General features: G+C 40.4%; 1 protein-coding gene across 1 annotated transcript in view; it reads right to left on the bottom strand.

Moving 5' to 3' along the window:
* The window catches only part of Sorcs3 (sortilin-related VPS10 domain containing receptor 3), a 599,481-nt gene that overhangs the window by 68,477 nt on the left and 504,869 nt on the right, over window positions 1–26,135 (bottom strand). Inside the window, exons 13-14 of the mRNA NM_025696.3 lie at window positions 23,456–23,547; window positions 14,032–14,139 (exon numbers count right to left, since the gene is read on the bottom strand). Of these exons, the coding sequence (NP_079972.1) occupies window positions 14,032–14,139; window positions 23,456–23,547 (200 nt within the window). The remainder of the gene's footprint in view (window positions 1–14,031; window positions 14,140–23,455; window positions 23,548–26,135) is intronic.

The raw sequence follows: 26,135 nt of genomic DNA, 5'->3' as shown, positions 1-26,135 counted from the left end.
CTCCCTCAGGCATCAACCAGCCCTGACATAACAAGCCTCAACAAGACTAGGCACATCCTTGTCTAGTCCGCTGAGACTAGACAGAGCAGCACAGTTAGAAAAAAAAAGGGATCCAAAGGCAGGCAATGTAGTCAGAGTCAGTTCCTTCATCCTCCTTTAGGAGTCCCCCATGAAGATCGAGCTGCACAACTGCCACACGGCTTAGGGCTGTCTCATTCATGTTCTCTGGTTGGCAGTTCAGTATCCAATAGGCCCCAGTGTTAGTTGACTCTATAGGTTTTCCTGTAGTGTCTTTGACTACTCTGGCTCCCTCATCTTTCTTCACTGTCTTCCATGGAATCTCCCAAGCTCCACACAATGTCCAATGTTTCTGAGTGAAGTCCCTCTGACAACATTTATGCTAGCCTCTGGTCTGCACATAGAGCAGAATATCATCACTAATGGGGTGGGCTCCCTTTCATGGCATGGGTCTCACGCTGAGCCAGTCATTGGCTGGGCTTGCCCTCACATTCTGATCCGTCCCCTACCCTTATACATCCTGTAGGCAAGACAGATTGTGGATCTGAGCTTTTGTGACTGAGTTGTCTTCACAATCACGCCATTGGAAATCTTGCCTGGTTATAAGAGATGGTGGTTCAAATTCCATATCTCCCATTGTTAGGAGTCTTAGCTAGGGTCACCTTCATAGATTCCTGGGAGTTTCCGTTGTCCTGAGTTTCTAGCTGGTCCCAGAGATTTCCCCTGTCCAATTTAGTTGTCTATCAGTATTCTCTCCCTCCATGCTCCTCCAACTTCATCCTTCCTGTTCCCATCACCCACCACCCAGTTTCTTCCTTCCATTTACCCCAATGTTTAATCCATTTCCTCCTTTAAGTGAAATTCAAGAATGTATCCTCGGATCCTCCTTGTCACTTAGCTTCTTTGGGTCTGTGGCTTGTAGTATACTTATCCTGGACTTTGTAACTAATCTCCACTTATAAGCAAGTACATACCATGTTTGTCTTTCTGGGTCTGGGTTACCTCACTCAGGATGATCTTTTCTATTTCCATCCATTTGCCTACTAATTTCTGGTGTCTTTGTTTTTAAGTGCTGAGTAATGAACCATTGTGTAAATGCACCACATTGTCTTTATTTATTCTTTGGTTAAGGAACATCTAAGTTGTCTCCATTTTCTGGGTATTACACATAAAGCTGCCATGAACATGATTGAACATGTGTCCTCATGGTATGGTGGAGCTTCGTTTGAGTGTAAGCCCAGTAGTGGTGTAGCAGGGTCTTGAGGTAGATTTGTTCCCAATATTCTGAGAAACTGTGAAATTGATTTAGACTTTCTCTGTTCTTTACTCAATTATTTCTCTATCAGGCTAGAAATCTCTCTATCAGGAGATACCCACTGCTCAACTCGGTCTTCTCTGTTAGCACCAGACAGATTCTTTGTCCTTTGATGGGGCTTTTATAAAACCCCCATATTCACAAGCTACATGGAAATTCCCTTTGATTTCTTGATTAAAACAGTGGTCACTAATCTCATTTCTATCCGCAAATTCTATCTCTATGTAGGAGACTCCCAAGATAGATACTGCCACATGACCTAGTCACAAACCTCATGCAAACTTATTAACTTGAGCCTCTGAATATTAGTCTCCTTGTATCTTTGTGTGTTGTAGGACTTCTATTTCCTTGACCAAGGGAAGCATGACTTCCTTAGCTTGTTTTTCCTCTATCTAGGATAGCTTCTCAAACTCCTCTAGGGATTTATCTAAGTCTCTATAAAGGTAGAAGAACTAGCCTCATTGTTTGCCATGCAAGTATGAAGCCCTGATTTAGATCCTCAGCCCACATATAAAAACATCTGGGCATGGTAGAATTCACTAATAATCCCATAAGTGTGGAGGCAAAGGATCCCTGGGGCTTGCTGATCAACCTACATAGCATGCTTGTTAAGTTTTTGACTAGAGACCTTGTCTCAAAACAGTATGTGGATAGCACTGGAAGAATTTCCATCTAAAGTTGTCTTCTGACCTCCATGTGTATTCCTCTACATGTGTAGCCACACAGAGATGTACACAAATACATAGCAATTATGGTATGATAATTGTGATTAAAGTATCTATTTGGTTAGATGTCTAAGAATTTAGGAGGCATATAGTACACCAATATATATGTATAATCTCTTATGTGAGAGTTTGAGAACCCTGAATAATCAGCAAAGTTCAACCAAATAACAGTAATTATGCCAACAAAAAGGAAGATTTATTGAACATTTGGAATATGATAAGCACTCTGTGTGGCTTACCTCATTTATTTAACAGAAGAGGAAACTGAGATTGAAGGAAACTAAAGGAGTTAGCCCAGAATGCACCACAGCAAGCAAATGACAGAAATAAAGCGCACGCAGTGGTCCCCATTGTTCACGAACACTTCCCAGCAGTGCTTTGAAGTGTTTGGCTACTCATTAGCGGCCATTGGACTGCACAGTGTGGTGCACAGGCTTGGGTAGAGGTGGGAGCTCTTCCCTCCAGCTCTAAATAGCCTGTTTGCACAAAAGGCAGAAAAACCATGGAATTCAGAAACCTGAAAGCACATTTGGAGGAAGGAAGGGAGGGAGGGAGGGAGGGAGGGAGGGAGGGAGGGAGGGAGGGAGGGAGGGAGGGAGGGAGGGAGAGAAAGAAAAATCTATAGGATGTTTATAACTAGAAAGTCCCAATTATGATCCTATTTGTCTCAAGCTCTAAAGCCTGTAACGAGTGCAGAATTTCACAAATGACCTTAAACTATGGCAGTCACTATTGGCCTGGTCTCCAGTTGGGAATCCCTGAGGTATGAAAGTGAACAAACAGGATTATAAAGTGCTAGAGCCAGAACAGGTTTAAGAGAGGAAAGTTTTGCCTAATCCTTTCATATGATAGAAAGAACATAAGACCTGGACATCTCATATAGAGAACAAGCTGATGTCTAATTCTTGCCATGATGCCGGCTTTTCATGGGAAACATTTCCACCATTCTGGTTGAGTCACAGATATACATTGCCACAGCACCATGGGTGTCTGTTTCAAGAGGGGTGCAGAAAGAATATGTGACAGTGTCCAGGGCTTCCAGCAACCCCAGAAGCCTTCAGCTAAGACCTGCTTTTCCAATATTGTTGCTTATTCCTCCAGCCTCTGGCACTTGAAGAATATCCTGAGATTTTCCAACTCTAGCTTTCCTTGCAACTGCAACTGTAAACCATAGTCACTGCTAAGACAAAGGATCTTCTTGGATACGCACAGATGCAGCATTCCCCTGTACTGCTTTTCTCTTAACCCTGTTAGATCAAGTAAACAGTCCACAGACAGACAGACAAGTGTTCTGGTTTTAGGGGAAATGAGAATCTTCCCTTGAGACAGCTTAGCTGTCCCCACTGAGCTTCTGCAGCGGGTGAAGGTCAGACATTGATGAAGCATATTTTGAGCTTCACAGGTGAAGAGCAAGATGAAGGCTAAGTGTACACCCCTCCTTTAGAGATTAAAAGGAATCTCTCTGTACATTACACAGAAGAATGGGAGGGACCCAGTTGGTCCAGATCTTCCCTGCCACTCACATATAGATAAGTGTGCCTCAAACGCAGCAACACAGTCAGAATACATGTAATTTCTCTGTTATTGATACACAGGATTTATTTCTCATTCCTCCAGGTAAATATTTAAACCTGCTGTGGATTCTGCTGAGTCACACACTCTCTTCTCCAGCCCCTCCATCCAGGACTCAGAATTAGCCATTGCTAGGAAACCACAAATCCCAGCATAATCTTGCTACCCAGCCTCGACTTCTTTCCCGGCCTGGATGTCATTAATTTGAGAGCAAATTATTAGAAAGCTGGAAAACAATTCTGAAATGCCTGCAGATTTATGATGAAGCCATTCCACAAAAGGTCACAGGCAACCGTGCCATAATTAAAGCTTCCATTAATTTTTAAAATATACAATAACTTACAAATGCAGCATAAATTAACCAGATGACCTTGAAGAAATTATTTAGAGCACAGCTTCATCAGAAGGTACTATCTAGGGACGTCCCGAATTTGTATTTTTGTGAGTAAGATTGATCCATTTTTCCATTCTTATCTTGTATTGGCTGCCAGCGGAATGTTTATCTGAAATTACGAAGTGCTAAGTGACTCCAGGCAATGCTTAGCACAGGGTGGAGATGGTGCCTAGGTGAGATTCTCCCTTCCTTTGAGTCTCAGGCTCAAAGGTGGAGCAAGCCTAAACCACATCATCCCAGGGACTGGTGCAAAAAGTAGCCATCTACATGATGCTACATGGACAGTTTGATAAATGATTTTCCTTTTGTTCATTTTAAAGAATTTGTTCTCATTATATAAACACTTGAAAGATGTAAAAAAAATCAATAGATGAGAATATAAATACCCACTGGAAATGCTGTTTTCAATCGTATGAGGTATTCTTCCCCACTTATTTATAATATTGCCCTTTCACTTTCTAAGATGCTAGTGAGAAATCACAGTGAGGACTAGAATCTTCAAAGGGCAGAAGTATTCTGAGGCCCAGGGTAATCTCAAGATACCCTTCTTCTGCCTCTGTCTGCCCCCCACACCCTACCAACACCATTGCCACCGCCCTCAGCACCAGCACAGAAATTCAGAAAACAGACACAATGTATCCTGTAGATGTTGATCTATCTTCACAGAGGATGGAAGAGGAGTGAGAACATAAGCTTCCACTCAATAGAGGATTGACTACTTATGTGCAACTTGCCTCTAGAACTCTTAAACTATCAGCTTATTAATAGTTGGCTATCAATATGTGTAGTCAAATAAAGCAATAACAAGTGTTCTCTCAATGATAGCAAGTGTCCTCTAAGAGTTCAGTTCTCTCAGAGAGGCCTGGTTCCCCCTGTGTATCCTTGCCTCTTGCCCGGAGAATCCTGCCTCCCCTATTTCTGTGAAGGAAACAGATGAGCACTGATTTCAAATCAAGGACGATCGGTGTTCTGGGAAGGCCAGTCATCAGTGGGCAGCAGCTATGGGTTTCCAAGTATTCAGGCAGCATGCGTGGCTGTTGGTGTGCATCCAGGATGCCTGATTGTTTTCCCATTAGGGTGTAGATGGGATTAGCGGTAAAGGAGGTCAGCGGCTACCAGGGAAATTGTATTGAGCAAAAGTGAGACATGAACTAGATCTTAATAGAAACAGGCAGGGGATCAACAGCACAAACCCTGCAAGCAGAGTCGGCGTTGGTTGCTGATACAGTGTCGGCGAGATGGTGGAAAGAGTGGGGAATTAAAAGCCTTGGAAATAGAAATGGGGAGAGGTGGAGGGAAGGGCCAATTGAGAAAGAAAGCTAAAACCATTGGAATTGACACAACAAAGTAATAAAGCTAAAGAAAATGTCATGAATTGGAGGAGGAATGAGGGGATACTTCAGGAGATAGAGGGGCAGTGATGATTTTAAATATCATAGTCGCATATGAAATTCCAAAAAAGGTGCACTAAATTAAAATTTTTAAAAAAATTAAAGAGCCAAATTTCAAAACAGGAGTTAAAGGGGATCATTGTCCAAACAACTCAATTCTTTTCTCAAAACTAAGTCCTTTTGTGAGTTAGAATAATTACAGTCTATGATGGTGACTGAGAAAGTACAAGCCTGTAAGACTTAAGTCAGGAGCCAAGGAAGACACTGTGCAGAAGGACAAAAGGGGACAATCAAGGAAGGACCTTAACAAGAAGAAAAGAAAAGATAGAGAAAAGCAAAAGGGACAGCTCTTTTTCTTCGTGTCATTATAGTTCCCTTTTTTGTGTCAAACCCTGAACCAAATAAAACAATAGTAGGATCAAAATGTGTGGAAAGCCAACGCCTGCTCTTAAGCAGTCTCCAGTCTAGTCGAATAGCATCACTCCGATGTGCGATCATGCTCACGGCTGTGGGGGAGGGACAATGTTAAGATTGTGGCAACCCTGTATTTCTCTGACAGAAAAAGGCCTCTCACTCTAACTGCAAAGGCAATAAATACGAAAAAATATTGCTGTGTAAGAATCACTGTTGCATCGTCAGGATACATTAACAGTGCATTCGTAGTGACAGTGACTCAGCAACCCCACCTTCAAGTTTGTGAATAGATCATAAACTGTCTTCCATTAATTTAACTGGAGGTAAGGTGCCATTTACAAAAGGAAATAACCAGAAGTATATAGTACAATGGATAGATTGTGCATATTCATTTAATGGCAAGACAGCATGCCCCATGGAGGATCCTTAGACCACATGAACAGGCCTCAAGTTAGACAACAATGATTGAAATAAGCATATAAGTCACTTCTGTTGCCTATATGAATTATATTTTAACATATATAAATGCAATGCGGACTCACATTTCCAGAAATTACCAAAAAGTAGAAAATAGATATAGCAATATCCTGTATATAGTTAAGTATAAAAATCATCAACACTTACACTAGAAATGTCTATGGAAGCAGCAAGAAGAACGGATCTGAGATTGGCAATAAATGTTCAGCTCCGAATCCCAAGTGGCAACAAAGTGAGACTCATGAATTTCAAGTGCTAAGTGGGCAGGACCATAGGCTCTACTCTCTAGACTTCTCTGTTTGTAAAATGAAGTTAAAAATATATAAACTAGTTGTGAAATTATAGATGTGAGATCTAAATTCCAAATCTCACCCGAGCCAGGAGAGCAGCTTCAGAGGACCATGTGGTGAAATGACTCTGCTGGAGAGACGAAATAGGAAAGGGCAGCTTCCAGCTGAGGAGTTCGTCATGAGATTCTAGCACGTGCTTATACTGTCCTTATGGAGTCTCAATGCTGCAAAGTGTTTTAGGTGTGAGACATTTGAACAAGAATGGTGGCCTCTGCTTATAATGCCAGAACTTAAGATGCTAAAGCTGGAGTATTCCCATGAGTTCAAAGCCAACTTCGGCTCAATAGTAACTCCTAGGTCAGGACACTGGTCTAAAACATAAAACTGTCTCAACAACAAGCAGATAACGGCAAAGGAAGTAAAGAGAAGACCTTCATTTTAATGACAAATATGCTTTATACGGCAACTCTCTAAGAACCTAGAGGACACTGTGCTACGTGAAAATCCCATCACGGAGAACTCGTTCCTCATAATGCCATTCACGGCAGGTATCAAAAACCACGAAGCTCATAAAAGAGAGAGAAAAATGGCCAGTTCCAGGAATTCGGAGGAAGAAATTGGAGAATTGGGTTTAAATTTCAAGTTTCGTTAGGCAGGTTGACTGAGTTCTAGAAGCCCACGCAACACAACATCCACACGGAGCACCTAGAGGTAGCAAATGGTTTTGTGTACTTTAAATTATGTCAAGAGTGTAGATCTCATCTTAAGCATTCTTCCCTCAAAATCCACAGAACATTTTTGTGGCTTATTTATCATAATGTATAAACAATAAATACTTGCAAAGTTCAGTATATAGTGTATACTTTGGTAAAGTTTAAAAAATAAATGAGACAGATTCTCAGTCGTTTCTGGAAAGTATATTTTTAGTAGGGTGTAAGGAGGCACATTGGAAGAAACAATTTAAAGGCAGAAACAGTGTCTGGTTAGTTGGACTTTTTGACACTGACAAGCTAACTGAGTGATGATGTTAGGGAGCAAAGAATTATTCCGGCTCATGGTTGCAGAGCTATCGGATGACAGCAGGCTCAACTGTCTTGAGGTACAAAAATACAGCATGGCAGAAGAGCTTGGTGTGTGACTAAAGTCATCCATTTCTTAGTGGAGAACAAGGCAAACAGGCAAGAGTCTAGGGGTAGGAGGCATACCTTAGAGCATGCACTCCAGTCCCTCTGCAGCCAACTAGGCCCTTCTTCTTACATCTCTCCACCTTCTAAGGAGCCATCAAATTACAGATGGATGAATGGACTAGTAGCCTGATGAAGAAAGAGTCCTCATGATTCAGTCACTTCTCAAAAACACTACTGGCCACACAGGCCTCTCTGGGAGAAGCTCACACCATCACACCTCTGTCAAGAGCCGAGATGCTGGTTTCAAGGCAATTGCCTGGACAAAGCTCCCAGTGCATACTTGCTCAGGGTCAAATCACAGCCTGCGGGATCCCTCTGCTTTAGTTAGCCTGCAATGCTTTCAATGTTAGAATGAGTAAAAGCATAAGAAAACAATTTTACTTTATGGCACATGAAAACTGTTTGAAATCAGATTCCCCCCGCCCCCCTTAAGTTTTGATTGGCACCCATTGCTTCCCATTGGTCTATGTGGCTGTCATCATAAAATGACCTGGAGCAGCTGAATAGCTGTGATAGAAACACTAGAGTCAGCAAAGCCTGAATTCTTTGCTGTCTGGAGAAATGATTTTGACTTCTACTCCAGTTGGCCAAAAAATTTTCCAGTAGGTAGCCATGATTGGAGGATTAGACTTTGAAGATTAAAGCTACCTATGTGTGAACTTGTGTGTGAATGTATGTATACTCTCTCTCTCTCTCTCTCTCTCTCTCTCTCTCTCTCTCTCTCTCTCTCTCTCTGTGTGTGTGTGTGTGTGTGTGTATGTGTATGTGTGTCTACATGTGTATACAAGTGTATACATGTATATGTGTGAGTGTGTATGCATGTCAAAGCTGGAGAAAAGACTCCAGTAGCAATGAGATGTCATTCCTCAGGCTCAACTTCCCTGTCCTGTCTGTGGTTTACGTCAGGACTTCCTCCTTACCTTAAACACCCACGCAGAATAGGCCAGCTTGGCCAGCTTGTCACTGAGCCCAAAAGATTCTCCTTTATGCTTTTCTTACACCAGGATTACATGGGCACAATACACTGTCTGGCCATTTATGTGGGTTCTGGAAATCAAAGCCAGGTCTTTGTTCTTGCCATGTAAGTACTTTGCCAACTGAACCATCTCTGGAATCCTACAATGGAGGCTGTTTCTTTTCCTCCTTACATCCAGGTGAGGAAACTGAACATCAGAGGGACCTCACATGGGTGGTCAGTACCATCCCCAGCCCCACCCCCCGAGATGGAGTTTGAGTGTCCAGCATCAACCTCTACACTCAACCCTTTGAAGACTACATGGAAATCTGTTGGTAAGAAACACCATTTCAGGTTGTCGACAGCCCCCAGCACATCCCAATGTGATGCAGAATGCTTGCATCCTAGCATTCAGCACTCGCATCCTTTGCTCCAAATGGAAGTTATGTCTCTAAATGGCAAGAAGCCTGGTGAGAAACTGAAGACTGGGAATCAAGCCACAGTGGGAAAAGCTGTGACTGAGGAGTTTCACTGGATTTGCTGATCGCTCGAATGACTTACTTTGGGCAAAGTCGAGTCAGGCTCTTCCAGCAAACAACAGAAAATTGAAAAACAGATCAATGGGAAGAGCTCTGGTTCATTTCCAGAGACTTTATCAGATGCAGTTACTAGACAGTAACAATGCATTTACAGCTTAGAGTTGGGCCTCCACACCCTACTCAGGCTATATATACTTAGGTGTGTGTTTCCCGCTGAGCGTGTGGCTGCTGGCTCTTAAGTGGAAAGGAGGTCTTTGCTTCTATTCAAACCTCTGCAGCTTCAGGGTTTGCATAATTTTCTAGGCAAAAATGTTATCTCTCCCCTTCACTTTAGCTATTAGTTCTGCTAGTAGAACAATGGATCAGATATTTATGCCAATTAGAGGGGGATTTGCAAAGGGAGCCAGCAAGACAGTAGAGACTAGCCAATTTGCCGAAGGCATTTGTGGGCTTCCCTACTTTGCAGCCTCTTTCTGACAGGCCCGGCACATTCCTACCCTTTCTGTTTGCTCAGACTGTGTAACCCACCTGCAATGACATCTCTGCACTGCCATGGAGTTCTTTGTAACTATTCCTCTGCCTTTCACCACCTTTCTGATGACATCCAATAGCAAGCACAATTTGCCTCAAGCCTTGCCTTTTAATTAACCCCTAATTCTTTCATGTTTTCATCATAGCCTTTTCACACATACTGTGACATAACGTTCCGGGACTCGTCTTCTTTGGCTTAGGAAACAGTGAGCCCAGAAGGTTATCCATCACTGCTTACTAAATCCTTAGAATCCTGACATGCTCCTACAAACCCTAGTGCTTCCTTACTGAACAGATCTTAGAGATTTCTTGTCCCTTCCTCCATTTGAGTTCCTAGTCTTTGCTCTTATGTTGTCTCTTTTAGGCATTTCTCTGAGCTTTAGCATCCTCATCTGCTCAGGGATGCTATTCTTGTCTATACTGCAGGAGTGCTTGGAAGGTCCAATGGAATCACATTTCAGAGAAAACACTTCATGGTGACACCTGACCCAGAGAAGGTGAAAGACGTATGCAAACTGGCTGCACATCTTTGCTGGATTCTTGCGGATTATGCTGACATCTCCTCGGCTGCTTTTGCTGTCTGCTCCTATAAGTAACTGAATTTTATTCAAGGGAAATTCTACTATTCTTGCCTTAGATATATTTTTTTTCTGAGAGGCTGCATAGTAGTCCCTGTAAAAGATTAGCTATATCATAGTGAATTGGTTCCAAATTTTCATATTAGTAAAGAAAATCAAATGCAGTATTGAGGATGCAGGAAAGAAGCTTTTCCATCCGACTCTTCATCTGAGCCACAAGAAAAAGAGCTCCCCTTAAAGCGTTATTTTGGAGGGCAAACAACCTTTCCCAGAAGTAGTGGACTATAAGGGGCCAAATGCTCTAGAATCTGCTGGCATCTTGTCACCCCAAGAGCCTCTGCCTGAGACCACAATAGGCACTCAGGCATGCCAATCACCCAGTGTATTCTCAGCCTTAAGTAATAAGAATGGTCACATTTCATTGTGAATTAGGCTAGAATAGATGGCTGCTGTCAAGGTTACCAGGGAGACATTGAAATAATAACATTTGAAACGACAATAGAAAAAAGAGCACTGAAGGCAAGCAAACCGCAGCCCTCCAAGCTGCAGACTTTGTCTCTCTGTGCGTACTTCCCAGCAGATCACAGTGTGGGACTGGACAGTTCTCACAGGAGGGAATCAGAAGCCATTGTCCATAGGGCTCTCATTCACCCGCTAAACCTTCATGCTATTCTGCTGATGCTTCGCTGCTTTCACACACCCACTCTGCTCAGAGCATAGATATACCTATTTTGATCCCAACCCAACTACCAAGCACATTACTCTTAAGCAATGACTATACCCTAAGCTTTGAATGACAGAATTCCTAGGGTTGTATAATTGACTAAAAAAACCCAAACAAAAACAAAAACAAAAGAACTCCCAGGGCTATGGCTGAGAGCAGTCATAAAGGTAATAATATAGCCCTGATTCTTGTTACTCATAGAATTATTTGCTTACTCATTCATTCAATATTTCATTCACCCAATAAGAATACATGGTTAAAGTCTGTCTTAGTACAAATCTGATAGATACTAATACTAAAGAGAAGATGTAGCAACATCTCCCTCATAGGAATATAACATCATGCCCCTCTGTACATGCATGTATATGTGCACACATGTGCATGCATGTGCATGTCTGCCTGTGTTCCTGTGTGTGTGTGTGTGTGTGTGTGTGTGTGTGTGTGTGTGTGTGTGTGTGTGTGTGTGTATTTGTGGGTATTGAAGTCCACATGTCCTTATGCTCACCTCCCGGCTTAAAATCCAGGGTCCCCTGATGACAAGTATACCTACATTTACTCTTATCATTTTGTCCTACATAAGATCAACGAAGATGACTTTCCAGAAATGAATACAGGAGGAACTTACAGCCTGTGGTGGTTTGAATAGGAATGCGCCCCATAGACTACCATGTTTCAATGCTTGGCCCATTAGGAGTGGCCTTGTTGGAGTTGACATAGCCTTAATGGAGAAAGTGTATCACTGTGAGAGTGGGCTTTCATGTCTCCTAATGTTTGAGCTCTACCCAGAGTGATACACAGTCTCCTTTTGCTACCTGCAGATCAAGATGTAGAACTCTCAGCTACCTCTCTAGCACCATGTCTACCTGTGTGCCACCATGCTTCTTACCATGATGAAAATGGACTAAACCTCGGATCTCAGCCAGCCCTAATTAAGTATTTTCCTTCATAAGAGTGGGTATGGTGTCTCTTTCCATCAGTAAAACCCAAACTAAGGCACAGCCCCACTCTAAGATGAGGAACTACAAGGCAGTAGTAGCCAAGCTGCTAGTGGAGGGAGAGACCATTTTCTTCAGTGATATGGCTCCTGGTAGGTTTCCTATTCACCAGTAGACAGCCTTATACCCATAGATATACATGCTGCCCCAACTACAATCGATGAATTATGTTTTTAAAAATTAAGAGAAATTATAGAAGACATGAAGGTGGGATGTATGGATGGAGGGAGATCTTGGAAAAGTTACAGGAGAGGAACAGGGAACGAATATAATCAAAACACATAATATTAAGGTTTAAATTTCTTAAGTAAAAATTTAAAAATGTAAAGCAAGGGCCCAACATTGTATAGTTTTTGTTTTGATGAATATTTCTAAAACCATCTGAATTTCATGAGGCATGTATGTTTTTCGATCCTGCTCTCTTATGTAAACTACTCAGGCTGCGTATTTGAAGCAAGGCAGAAGAGGTACAGAAGCTCTGGTGAGCACCTCTACATCCTCATAGAAGGGAAGGGCTACAGAACACTATCTGATCCCTTTGTAATGATTTGGCTCTGAGTTCAGTCTCCCGTCATAACCATGCAGCAAGCTCAACTCCACATGAAGGGGGAAAATTATTACCATTTAAGATTAGATATATACAACACTTAAACTGTTTCCTTAAACAGTCTAAAAAATACCAGGCCAAGGACAGATTCCTGGGCACGTGGTGTTCAAAGCCATGCCCAAGAGAAGCATACAATAAGTTAAACTATATCTCACAATAGAGCAAAATATATCAGGCCATGAGCTAAAGATAACCAAAATAGGCAAATCTCTTACAGACAAAATAAAAATAAAAGAAAATACAGAAGAGTTGAATTTGGGACATTTCACCAAGATTCTAGGGTCATGTCAGACTTGAATTGGAAAAGTAACGACTTCTGGCTGTGTACCATCAGAAAGTAGCTCATACCACCTCTTGAATACAGATGTTCATGCCCTGTAGAACTTAAAACCACAACCTAATCTTTTACTGTATAACACTAGACAAAGGAAGAAGCCTTCTATTCTATGCCTAATGAGGAAGTACCAGGCAGGGAATGATTTTGGAACGTTATCTCATGTCCTAAAAATCTTCAAACAAGAGTTTTGAGTGGATATTTGGATAGAAGTGTCCATATTATTTTATTTACTTCCTGATTTAAAAAATAATGTGAATCTTTGATACAGTATTCTGGGTTCCAAAGCAGTCATTTGTCCTTCTGATTTACTCAAGTGGGGATAATAGAAAGTAGACATTTCTTTCTGAATTGTCTATCTGGATATTATCTGGCACATAGTAGGGACCATCAATGTTTCTGTTTCTTTGTTTTGTTTGATTTGGTTTGGTTTGGTGTGGTTTGGTTTGGTTTGGTTTGGTTTGGTTTGGTTTTCCCTGAACGAACTCTAGAGGAACTCTTTATCTACACCACATAATACATTTCCCCAGAAAAGTTGTATTGTAACACAAGTCCAGCTTAAAAAATATTTGTCATGAATGTGTTCTCCCTCACGTCTTGATTATCATGTAGCAATTCAGTACTGGGGTTAGCATCTGGTCTTTCAGTTCTGACCAGAGTGTCAGGCTAGGTCCAAGTTGAAGGCTGAGCAGATACTCATGTGTGAATGCTAAATTGTGTAGTTGATTTTGACATAAGGGGACTACTTCCCTGTGTTTAAATTGTTAGAAATATCTCTAGCCAATTAGGGCTCGAGTTCCTGTGATTCTGTCAGTAGCTCTGTGATTTGATGAGTGCAAATTTAAACAGTTCCATTTCATAGATGAGGAAACTCTTGCTTTGAGAAGAAATGACTTCTTGTATTCCCCAGGGAAATGCTGAGTCTATAAATGAAGGGGAACAGAGGTCTCCAGTCTCTTCTCTGCCACAGTAAGGAAATACTCACGTCATGATGTGCGTCTCTACTCCTGCCTCCACCAACGCCCCATCCACGAAAAGAGGCAGCAATGTGAAACCATACTTGTCCCAGGAATGGCCCTCATCAAAACTCACCCTGGGGCAGAGACAAATACATGGAAGACACAGCTGAAAATACAGTCACAATCTCTGACAACCATATTTTAGGTTATTTAAGTTTCCTCTATATCTTGCTATCTGGCAATTTAGATAATCAATACTTAATCATCAACATCTCCCTATATCATAAGATTTGATCAAAATTTCTCTTCGCAGGACAGGCAGAAATGGCATAAGACCTGTAGAAATATTTTAGCATGTTAGAATTGAGGAAATACACACCACACACACACACACACACACACACACACAAGCAGGGTGGCTCAATGGATAGAGTGTCACATTTCAAATACAAAGAATGAAATTTGAGGTTCAATTCAGCCTTTTGAGTGTCTGACACAGGTAAATTGAGTAGTGTGGGAATGCCTTGTAGAAAGGATGTGCATGTGTCTTTCAGATCAAACTTTAAAAAGAAAAAAGCAATTTCCTATTCGTTCAGAAGGGATGCTGAGACTATTCCACCTTTTCAATATCACTTTAAAGGGTTTGTAGGAATGGCTAGTGTGTTTCTCAACTGCTCTGAAATGTCCTGTCCCATCTTTTGTCCAAGAGTAACATACAGATCTGGTCCTTTGTGGATGCAGAACATGCAGTTCTTTAAAGGATGCTTCTAGTGGAAGGGACTGCACTGATTCCATGTGCCTGCTTCCTTCTCTTTCCTGACAATATCAAGTACCTGTCTACATTTTGATTTAAGCAGCGTAAAGAGCCCAAAGGTGTGTTCTTGGCTTCTTAATCCCCTAGGATCATTTTGGTCCTGTCAAGTTCCTAAATCTTCTCTAGGTATAAAATTTAAGATTTTGAACCCTTCAGATATACGGGACTTTCTATATATTAAAGATTTTAAGCTCTTAGGAGTTAGAGAATGTACTTATTTTACTCTTTGAATGACCCCTTACACTTCCCATATACATCTTTGTTATGTGCTTTGCCGTTTATATTATATATCATTTCAGAAAACGTGCCTGACTCTTACAAAACTGTGAACATTTTGAGGTTAAGAACTGTTCCATTCATCATCATATCCCTAATACTTTTCTGGACTAAAGAAATGTTAAATGATAATGCATGAAAAGAAAAGGAATATGAGGGGCCATCTTTTATCCCATCCACTCAATTTTTCCAGTATGATATTATTGACTTCTCTTTATTGGTTATAGGAATCACCTATCCTATGAACAGCAAGCCACTCAATTTCCTTTTCTATTCCCTTTTGAATTTCTCAACTCTGCTGTCACTCCCTATCTGTGTTCCTAGCTTGTCATTCTCTCCAAGTATAGAGATTCCAAATAGCATTGAAGACAAGATCTTAACTCATCTAGGGTAGCCGGTACGACCACAGTGTTTCAGGTTATGCCATATCTTGACCCACAGCCATAAAAGAAAGTTTCCATGAATTTCTAAGTCGTCAGCATCTATCACTCACATTTTAAGGTCTCCATTAGTTCAACCATTTACTTATTTTTAAATTAAGTTGAAAGCTAAGCTAGTGTGCACCAAGATGGAAGGACCTGAGCTTCTGTGAGAAGAGCATGATTCTAACTTCCTTGCTACTGTATCCCAGAATTTCCTACAATAATAAAGGTAGGTGTAGTGTTTTCCTTGGTCACTAACTAGTTAGCTGTGTTTGGTAGCTCCAGGGTTAAGGAAAAATATCATAGGTTTTATGATTTCTCTTTTCTAGCCTGTTTGTTAATGTGACTCTAAGTCAATCGGCTACTATTATTCCATAGAATAATGTCAACATGAGTTCAAAGCCTCTTCCCTTGCTTCATTGAGAATTTCCCCTCTGATAAAGATGAGTAAGCAACAAGCACAGAACCGACTTCAGTGAAGGCCACATGTATCTCAAGATGAGAGGTGCCCTCTTCTTATATGTTTGCCAACCGTGCAAAGGGGCAGCTATTTTTACTTTACAAAGAGAAGATGACACCATAAGGCAGAAGATGAGATCACATCGTACTTTCCAGCATCACGACAGAAGCTTCAAGACAAAGCTAAGTGCAAATAGAGAGAGAAAAACTATCAAAAACGGAAGCCCTGCTATATGGCATAATCTCCATGGAAGGATATGATCCATGGGCTATGATACCTAAAGACTAGTCCAGGAAGTCAGACAGCCTATGCAAGTGGGGATGATATATACTAGTGGGATCAAGTGCACAGTCTCTAGATGAAGAGTGAGGATGGACTCCAGTGACCTTCATTTATGATTGACAGGATAGTTGGAAGCCCACAATTGTGTCATGTGGATGCATCCTGGGAAGAGTGATTTCTAACACTTGGCTGTTTTAGGCTGAGGCAGTTAAAAGGAATAAAACTCCTGAAAGAAACTCCAGAAAACACAATAAAAAGCTTAATGTCCTTTCTCTAAGAACTTTGGGCCTGGATTGTCTGTCCTTAATGATGGCTGGGACTTTGCAAATATTCAGAGATAACTGCATTGAATGTCATTCCCAAGGGATTCTCATTTTCCTCACCACATCAATAGCTCATTAATGTCCATGACAAAGAAATTGGGAATCCCATACTAAGTCTATATGTGAAATTGAAATCAGTAAGACTGCCAATAGTCAAGGAGAAAGTAAAATTCTGAATGACCTCCAAGTAATGGCAACACAGGAAAACAGATAGCAAATGATATAAACTTCCCTGATCAAGTGATTCACACTTAATACGTGCCTCAGCTAGCTGTGTCCTCAGTCGTAAGAGTAGAGTAGTATTTCCAGAGAGAAGAGGAAAGGAGAGGGGAGGAGAGGGGAGGAGAGGGGAGGGGAGGGGGGAGGGGAGGGGAGGGGAGGAGAGGAGAGGAGAGGAGAGGAGAGGAGAGGAGAGGAGAGGAGAGGAGAGGAGAGGAGAGGAGAGGAGAGGAGAGGAGAGGAGAGGAGAGGAGAGGAGAGGAGAGGAGAGGAGAGGAGATGAGAGGCACAGCATCAATGCAATTTGTAGTTGATTTGAGGAGACAAACAATATGCCAATAAATTGATGCAAAGACAAGCTAGAAATGAAGCATGATGACATAAAGTGATCTGCTGGTGACTAAAAGTCCTATTCCAAAGAGGTGGTATTAATGGAGATATTAAATAACAGCAAGGAAGGAGGTATGGGAATGTGTAGGGGAGGTATATCACAGCGGGAACACCTAATGTGGTGTGGACCTGTGCTCCCGACACAAAGATGCTCAGTGGTGATGCAGAGGGGAAAGGGAAGTAGAATCTGGTAGTGAGGCTGGATGCCCTAAGAGAGGGCTTTGTCTCCAGATGAAAGGAGAGAAGTGGGATGTGATGCAAACTTTAAAAGACAGATTTTACTTCTCTACGGTGAACACACTGCCAGGACTCAAAGTGGTTGCAAGTAGATGAATGGTAAGGGCAGACATTGGTCATTACAAAAGGCCAAGTAAGAAATGGGTCTGGATAAAGGTTACTGTAGAGAACAGACACAGCAAGAGGAAGAAGTCAATAGGGTTTGGTGATGAAATATATATATATATATATATGGTCTGAGTAAACATAATCAGTTATGGAAGATATTTTTGCGGTATTTCAATGAGGAAAGAAGAGAGTAGAGGAGACACAAAGATTTGGTTTGTTATTTTCAGTTTTGGTCTCTGTTTAGATGTTTTATAGCCTTCTATGTTTTGACATTAACATTGTCAGGGAGACCTTTGGCTTAGATGGCTCTGGTTTCCTGATAAGGGATGTGATTTATAAGATAGGTTCAACTTAAAAGTGGAAAATGTAGGGACTGGAGAGATGGCTCATGACTTAAGACTACTGGCTTAATACATACTTCCATAATACACCAGTCTGATCCCAGCAACCAAAAGGAGGCTCACAACCAGCTGTGACTCCAGTTGCAAGGAATCTGCTGCCTTCTTCTTGCCCTTCTTGAGCACCATGCACACACATGGCACACAGGCATAAATGCAGGGAAAATACCCATACACAAAACAAAACAATGATATAATAGAGTGTAAACAAACACACAAACAGACAGACAAACAAAAAGATGTGTGATAAGAAAAAAGCTGTTCACCTGACGAAAGGATAAGGTTAATGAATGAAATAACAAGTTCAAGCAAAAGCAACCACATTCCTTGTCAATCACAAGTTAAATTATTATCCAACAATAGTGACACTACAAAAGCTGAACCCAGTATAAAGCCTAGAACATGTCCATAGACAGCAAACTCAGGGAAGAAAATAACCCTTCTGCCATATCTTAAATACTGTGTCCAGTTTCAATCAGAGTTTACTTTCTTTTATAAAAGACCTGCCAAACAGTGTGATTTAAGGTGGAAGACAAACTGGTCTACAAACAGATTATATAAATTTTAGACAGCATGGTTAGCAAAAAAAAAAAAAAAACAAAAAAACAAAAAAACAAAAAACAAAAAAAAAAAAAACAAAACAAACCCAACAGCTGAAAACTAAATTAATTTCCATTTCATCCTAGCTTATTCTTTTAGCAAGGAGTTTTTCGCATATTTAAAGGAAGATGTTGGTTATTCACAATAAAAGCAAGATGATGCCCATGAATGAATTTAGAGAGAATACATGAATGAACCTGTCAGTATTTAAAGAAAATAAGGAAACATAATTTTACATTCCAGTGATGCTACTCTAAATAATAGTCTAATGTTCACATACAGAACATAAGCTCTCCTGTTTGTTGTTCTGATCTACTGTGTACCTCAGCCTATCTAGTAGTGCTAGAGATATACAATAAGCAGTCAATGATGAGACAAATGGATGAATTGGAAATAGTTCTTTGAGTTGTATATTTATATATTCATGAAAACTTAGAATGGCTAACACCAGAAATATCTAGATATCCTTCCAATTACACAGTTCTAAAAGTCTATATAGCTAGGACATTGGGCAAAAATCCTATGCCAGTCCATTGGTGCTCAGCGTTAACATTTTCCCCTAACTAAAGCCATGGCAGAAGACGAGAATTCTCTGTCTTGAGAACTTACTAACAGGTCTTTACTGCTTTATTATCCTGGCATGTGGTTTCTCTTAATGCGTCAGAAAATAATCTGCTATACAAGATATAATGTTGCATTATATAGTCCCTGTAGCATCCTTTAATAATCTATGTGTCTTTGACTATATAGTATTGACATGAGGGAAGAATAAAAAATAACCAACATCCTTCCTAAGGTCCAACACAACAGTAGAGGCCAATGGTCATTGAGAGTCAGCTTTCTTCCCCCTGGTAAGGCAGATTGCTTCCTTTTATCTTAGTGCACAGGCAGGACACCTGGAAGTCCTTCAGAACATGCAATGTTCTTTCTCAGAGGCATGCACTGGCTAGAACTTTTGCTTTCGTGGAAATGTTTCTCTGAACAAAACAAAGCGCTGGTGCTCATAACCATGGATGGATGAACAAAACAACACCAAAGGCCAGGTGATGTTTCCCTTTCTGTTTCCAAGACCATCACATTAAAGGGAGACTGGAACGGCCTGTCAGGGCTCATCAAATTATCACTCCTCAACCCACCCCAACCCATCTCAGTCCACCTGCCAGTTAGACACCCTGTCCGTGGTGAGTTTTCACTAGAAAATTGCATTCAGTAGAACTCCATGGCTCATTTCCCTCTAACATTCCCAAGACACACTGGTAATACTGGATCTCGGAGGGCTTACCTGAAATGGTCCTTAGGCTCTAATCTCTATGCATCCAAAGCTACATGGTCACAGATGGACGAGTTGATCTGTATACTGTTACATGTTCATGCCTATCTAGTTACATATCATTTCAATTTGTAGGCAATACCATGCCTTGTTAGCCTAGGTAAAGTTTCCCCAGCTTTTCTTTTATGATTCCTATTTTCTCTGCAAAGCAATGTAGTTATTATTTAACTATAAGAAGAACCTCTATATGTTTACAAATACAAAGCTAGGCATTGTGGGTCATATCTGTAATCCTAAAACTGGGAAAAGCAGAGGGAGGAGAATTATAATTTTGGGGCTATACATTTGACAATAAGACTCTATCTCAAAAAACTAAAGCATGAAAATAAAATACAAATCATATTTAAAAAGCAAAAGACAAAAGAACCTCTATACCATTGGGCAAGGTTAAATAAGGTAATTCTTTTATATTGTGCATATATACACATCTGTATGCAAAATAATGTCAGTTTGAGGTCCATAAGAAAAAAATCACAAGTTTACTTAATCTTTCTTCATCTTAAAATACAGTTTAAAAAATCCTTGAGTTTGCAACTTAATTAGAACTTGTAAGGAAGGAACCATATTTGAGTTTCAAAAGCTTGAATGAAGCAAAACTTAGTCAGCCATTTTTATAAGAAAACCCTGAAGATAATGACATGGTCAAGCCTTTACAAAACACTCCCATAGCCTTCAAAAAACCAACCAACCAACTGTACAAACAAACAAAAAAACCAAAAAGCAAGTTAAAAACAACAACAACAACAGATAGCAAGGAGCCTTCATACTTGGAGGGATTTCCTACCAGCCCGACATTCACACCTTGAAGTGACATTTAGTGGCTTCTCAATCCTGCCCCCTTTTGCAATTCCCATCCTTTCTTTTCTGAGCACTCTGTACTTTTCCTGAATTGTAGCCTCAACAGATTTTCATTTTCTCTAGCTTGCCTCTCATCACTTCTGCTTATAGCTCCTAGCATCCTTCCTCCAAACATGAGCTTCATGCCACCTGCTACAGGAAAACCCCTATCTAGTATTACCCAGTTAGCATCTTATAACAGACATTGCTTTGGGGTCATCTAAATCCATATATCAACTCTAATCTCTCATCAGGTTGGAACCACGTCACAGCCTCTGTATTCTTTATCATGCCTAAAACATCAACACATGAAACTCAAGAAGAAGGAAGACCAAAGTGTGGACACTTTGCCCCTTCTTAGAATTGGGAACAAAACATCCATGGAAGGAGTTACAGAGACAAAGTTTGGAGCTGAGATGAAAGGATGGACCATCTAGAGACTGCCATATCTGGGAATCCATCCCATAATCAGCTTCCAAACAATGACACCATTGCATACACTAGCAAGATTTTGCTGAAAGGACCCTGATATAGCTGTCTTTTGTGAGACTATGCCTGGGCCTAGAAAACACAGAAGTGGATGCTCACAGTCAGCTATTGGATGGATCACAGGGCCCCCAATGGAGGAGGGGATCTGCAACCCTATAGGTGGAACAACAATATGAACTAACCGATACCCCCGGAGCTCGTGTCTCTAGCTGCATATGTATCAGAAGATGGCCTAGTCAGCCATCAGTGGAAAGAGAGACCCATTGGTCGTATAAACTTTAAATGCCTCAGTACAGGGGAACACCAGGGCCAAGAAGTGGGAGTGGGTGGGTGGGGGAGTGAGTGGGGGAGCATGTGGGGGACTTTTGGGATAGCATTGGAAATGTAAATGAAATAAATACCTAATTTTAAAAAAACATCAACAGTTAACATGCAGGAACTACAGTGGTCCCTCCAATTATCACCCGTGCACTAACACTTTGCAAAAGGTATTTAATGTACTTGTGTTTTAAAATGATTATATTGGTGATTTAAAAAAATACTTATACATGTAGGGTTGAACTGAATAATTCATTGGAGCAGCTTACAATAGTGCCTGGAATATAACATTCCTTCAAAAAATCCAGACTATTATTAAGCAGTAAATGGATGATAATTATATTGGGAATTTTCACAGGCTCACCCTTAGCAATTTTCTTGAAAGAAACACTACATATCACTAAAGATTATTTATATAATCTTCTTGTAAAATAGTATGACTATTCTACCTTGTGCTAATGAAGCTCTATGAGACTGACCACATTTTAGCATGTTTCAACCTAAACGTGACAATTCCATATGGTTTAAATCACAAACTGAAGAAAGTCTTTATTAAAGTGGCTTAAGATAAGACTTGACACTAGGGCATCAACCCAATTTCAGACACAGCCAGCTGTTTTCCACTAAATTCTTACTCTAAAAGTGTTGGCCTTACTGATAATCAAAGCCCTGGTTAAAGCTGGACTTCAGCTTCTGCCGGGGTAAAAGCTACCATTTGCACTTTGGTTAGCCTCACACACAAACAACTGTTTAGCTGAATATGAACTTTCCTCTTCAAGATATTTATATACAAGACATTCATCTACCCTTTGTCAAAATCCTAAATAGTCACTATATCCTCTCAACATATATTCTTACTTCATTCTTTGTCCTCATTAATGAATTAGCATAAATTTTCTGAGTCCAATTACACTACCATTTATTCATTCATAGATTCATACATACATACATACATACATACATACATACATACATAACTGCTACAAAATCTTCCAACTCCACTTACTTTTTATTTATTTATTTTTTGTTTTATTTTCTTTTTCTTTCTTTTTTTTTAACAGGGTTTCTCTGTATAGTCCTGGCTGTCCTGGAACTCACTTTGTAGACCAGGCTGGCCTTAAACCCAGAAATCTGCCTGCCTCTGCCTCCCGAGTGCTGGGATTAAAGGCGTGCGCCCCCATGCCCGGCTTCCACTTCCATTTTAAATTTACTCTAATAACGGCTTCCCAAGCCATAAGTGGGTTTAGTACTTTTTGCTCCATAACTGATTTGATCTGATTAAAGATTTTGATTCCATTATCATCTATCTCCTTAGCATTCATGAAGACATATTTTCATGGGTTTATGCATTCTTGGCTATTTCTCGATTATCTAAAGACTGGTTTCACCAAGGCTCTTCTTACTGGAGTTCCTGGTTTCCCCTCATTGTCCAGACCCTCTTACAGTGTTAAGCCCACACAATGGCTTTAACTACTCTCCGGTTATTTACAGTGGCAAATCTAGAGTATCAATCAGCTTAGTTTCCTCCCTTGATCTTTAGATGCATATACACGCTCAAATGTCATCTAATGATGGAACAGCCATAGAATCATAAACTGAACTTTATTCAGAACTGAACTCAGGGTCTGTTACATGAACCCAAATATCCCTTCAGAGCAATTTTCATTTCTCATATTTGGTATTCCAAATCAAGGCTACCTGGGCTTGTTGGTCCTTCTCTTCTTTTCTGCCTTACCTTACCACCCGTTCTTACTACCATTTGTCACATGCCCCATCTGAATTATCTGGCATACTAATGCTACCTATGAAGTAGATGATATAAGGATATTTTAAGAAAACAGTGTGCTGGTGAGGAAATGAATGAGAATGTAAAGCCATTCAGAATAACTTGTGCCAACCATCTACAGTAAGGAGCTGCTTGGTAGTAGGGTAGGGAGCCATGCTTACCACAAATGCCTGACTGGCAGAGGTGTGTGCTTCATGGCCACCAGAGCACCACCCCAGTCTAGGAACCAGACATTGTATTCTTCATCAAAGATCTGGAACAACAACAATCATAGGAATGTTTTACATCTGCAGTGCTTAACAGTTTGCAGTCTTTCACACACATTGTTTCATTTAGATTCTGAGCCTTCCAGTCATCCCATTAGATAGTCTGTCAAGGATTATCTGCATTTTATAGATGAGAAACTAGACTTACAGAGAACAGATGCTCTCCTTATTCCACTCAAATGGCATTCGTAGGACATTTTCCACTAGTCATGTGATATTCTATAAGAGGGTGAGGTGATATGGTACATTCTCAACTAGGTAACCATCCCCCCCCCAAAAAAAGATGATGATTTCAAAGAAATTTCCCTATCTTTGCTTCTTTATAAGTTACTCCTATGATCTGTGTTTCTCTGCCTCTATGCTTTTTTAATGTTTATTTATCTAGAACTCAAAAATGAATTTCTCCAAACCCTAGAAAAATTGAATATTTAGACCTTGTCACTATGGCCTAGATTATTCTACAAGTTGGAAGAAGACCCAAATTTGGTGCCCATGAACCACTTTTACAAATATGCCTTAAAATATGGTTCTTTCGTGGTCTTACAACAAGCCAGTACCTGAGCTATTCAACCATATCTTATTAACCTATCCATTCACTGGTTCACTGATTCAATGTTTCCAATCGCCATCTTTTATAGATGATTATTAAATACTAGCAAAATACAAGAGTCTCAAAGAAGATGTGTTCAGATCTAACTCTACATATACCAAAGCTTATGCCTTGTGTGATTCTAGCTTGAAGCAAGGACAGTATTTATTTAACAAAAAAACCCTACAGTTTCAGAGTTCATAGAGGAAAAAAGACATTGGGAATTCTGGTGCTGGCTCATGTGGCCTAGATATAGAGCTTAGGATGGTGACTTGGAGGAAGAGGACTAGACAAGTGTAAGCAGAAGTAGGCAGATGGAGGCTGGAGAGATGGCTCAGTGGTTAAGAGCACTGACTGCTCTTTCAGAGGTCCTGAGTTCAATTCCCAGCAACCACATGGTGGCTCACAACCATCTGTAATGGTATCCGATGTCTTCTTCTGATGTGTCTAAAGACAGCAACAGCGTACTCATATAAATAAATAAATAAATAAATAAATAAATAAATAAATAAATAGATAAGAAGAAGACTAATAGATAGGAATAACATGATCTCCTGTACAAATGAACATTGCAAAGAAGTAACCTTCTTAGTCCTGGAATTCTTTCTTTTCACATTTGTCTTTTCAGATAAAAAAAAAAATTAATGCCTTACTAATGGCTAGTCTTAACAGGCAGTGAACTCAAAGCTGCGATTCACATATGATGGAAAAGCAATGTCTACAGTGCTAGTCAGAGAATGGCTCTGTGATATCAATGTGATGGGGATGCAGGACTAAAATCAGGGAGGAAGAGAAAGTGGTCCTCACACTTTCATCCTAATATTGTCTTCCTGACCACTGATAAGTCTTCCTTAACCAGGCCTTGATGTGAAAAGTAGAAGCTCTGGTAATTTGAGAAAGAGGAGAAACAAGTCAAGATTGTAATAGCACAGGAAAGGAATGTAGCTGTGGCTACCTGGCCATCTGTGGTACTTCCTTAGGTTCTTAAACAATGATGATTCTTTATATTGGATGAGTTTGTTTTTTACAGATTCTGACTTCTTTTTTTGTCCTTACAATAGATTATCTTATATCTTGAAAGTTGACGCCTGTTCATATGCCCGTTCTCTAGCCACATGATTACAGCCTTTGGAGAAGGATCTGACATATTCTTCATTGTCTATTATGTAGTACTTAAAATAACTGTTGCATTTGTTAAATACTTTTCTGGTGGTGGTCGTGGCATTGTTGGAAGAGAAGGTGACGATGATACTGGTGGTGGTGATGCCAGACTTAATTTGGTGACCCAAATTGGAGCATGACCAGCAAGATACCCAATGGTGAATTCATCTGCATCAAGATGCCTGGTGCCTTTCCTTTCTCTTCCTTAGCTAGAAATTTTATTTTTAAGATTCAGTAAGACATCATCTCTAATTTTGTTTCCCAGTTTCCCCAATAGAACTAACTTTTCCTTCTTCTTCCCATGATCATCAGACCATTAAAATAATACAATCACCCTGAACTATATTTAGCTTTATGTGAAGTTATTTCCTCCATTTAAATCTGAACTCATTCAAGGAAGGAATGTCAAATCTTAAAGCTTTTGCCTGATATCTTGCTGACATTAAATATGTCTGTGTTGACTAATAGTCACATGTGACTACCTACATTAAACTTAAGTAAAAAATGCAGTTCACACTCAGCATATATCAAATACACAATGGCTGTGTAGGGCACTGCTATCATCCCTCTGAGGTACTAGATGGATTTTTCTTGTAGTTATATGTGTATTAAGCTGTCTTATAGTTACTGATGGCTGAGCCTATAGAACTCTTAAATTATCGCTGACTTCCATGGCTTTTCTGGTTTCAACATTCTAATCCTTTCACTTTAAAGATAAAGAAGCCAATGGAGGAAGTTGATGCCAAGATTCCTTGGCACACTAATGACAGAAACAGCTCCATCAGTGTATCCCCAGGAACCAGAACAACATTTAGCATCCAGAGG

This window comes from Mus musculus, chromosome 19 (assembly GCF_000001635.26).
Source record: "Mus musculus strain C57BL/6J chromosome 19, GRCm38.p6 C57BL/6J".
NCBI classification, from domain to species: Eukaryota; Metazoa; Chordata; class Mammalia; order Rodentia; family Muridae; genus Mus; species Mus musculus.
This window is presented reverse-complemented; position numbering and strand designations above follow the sequence as displayed.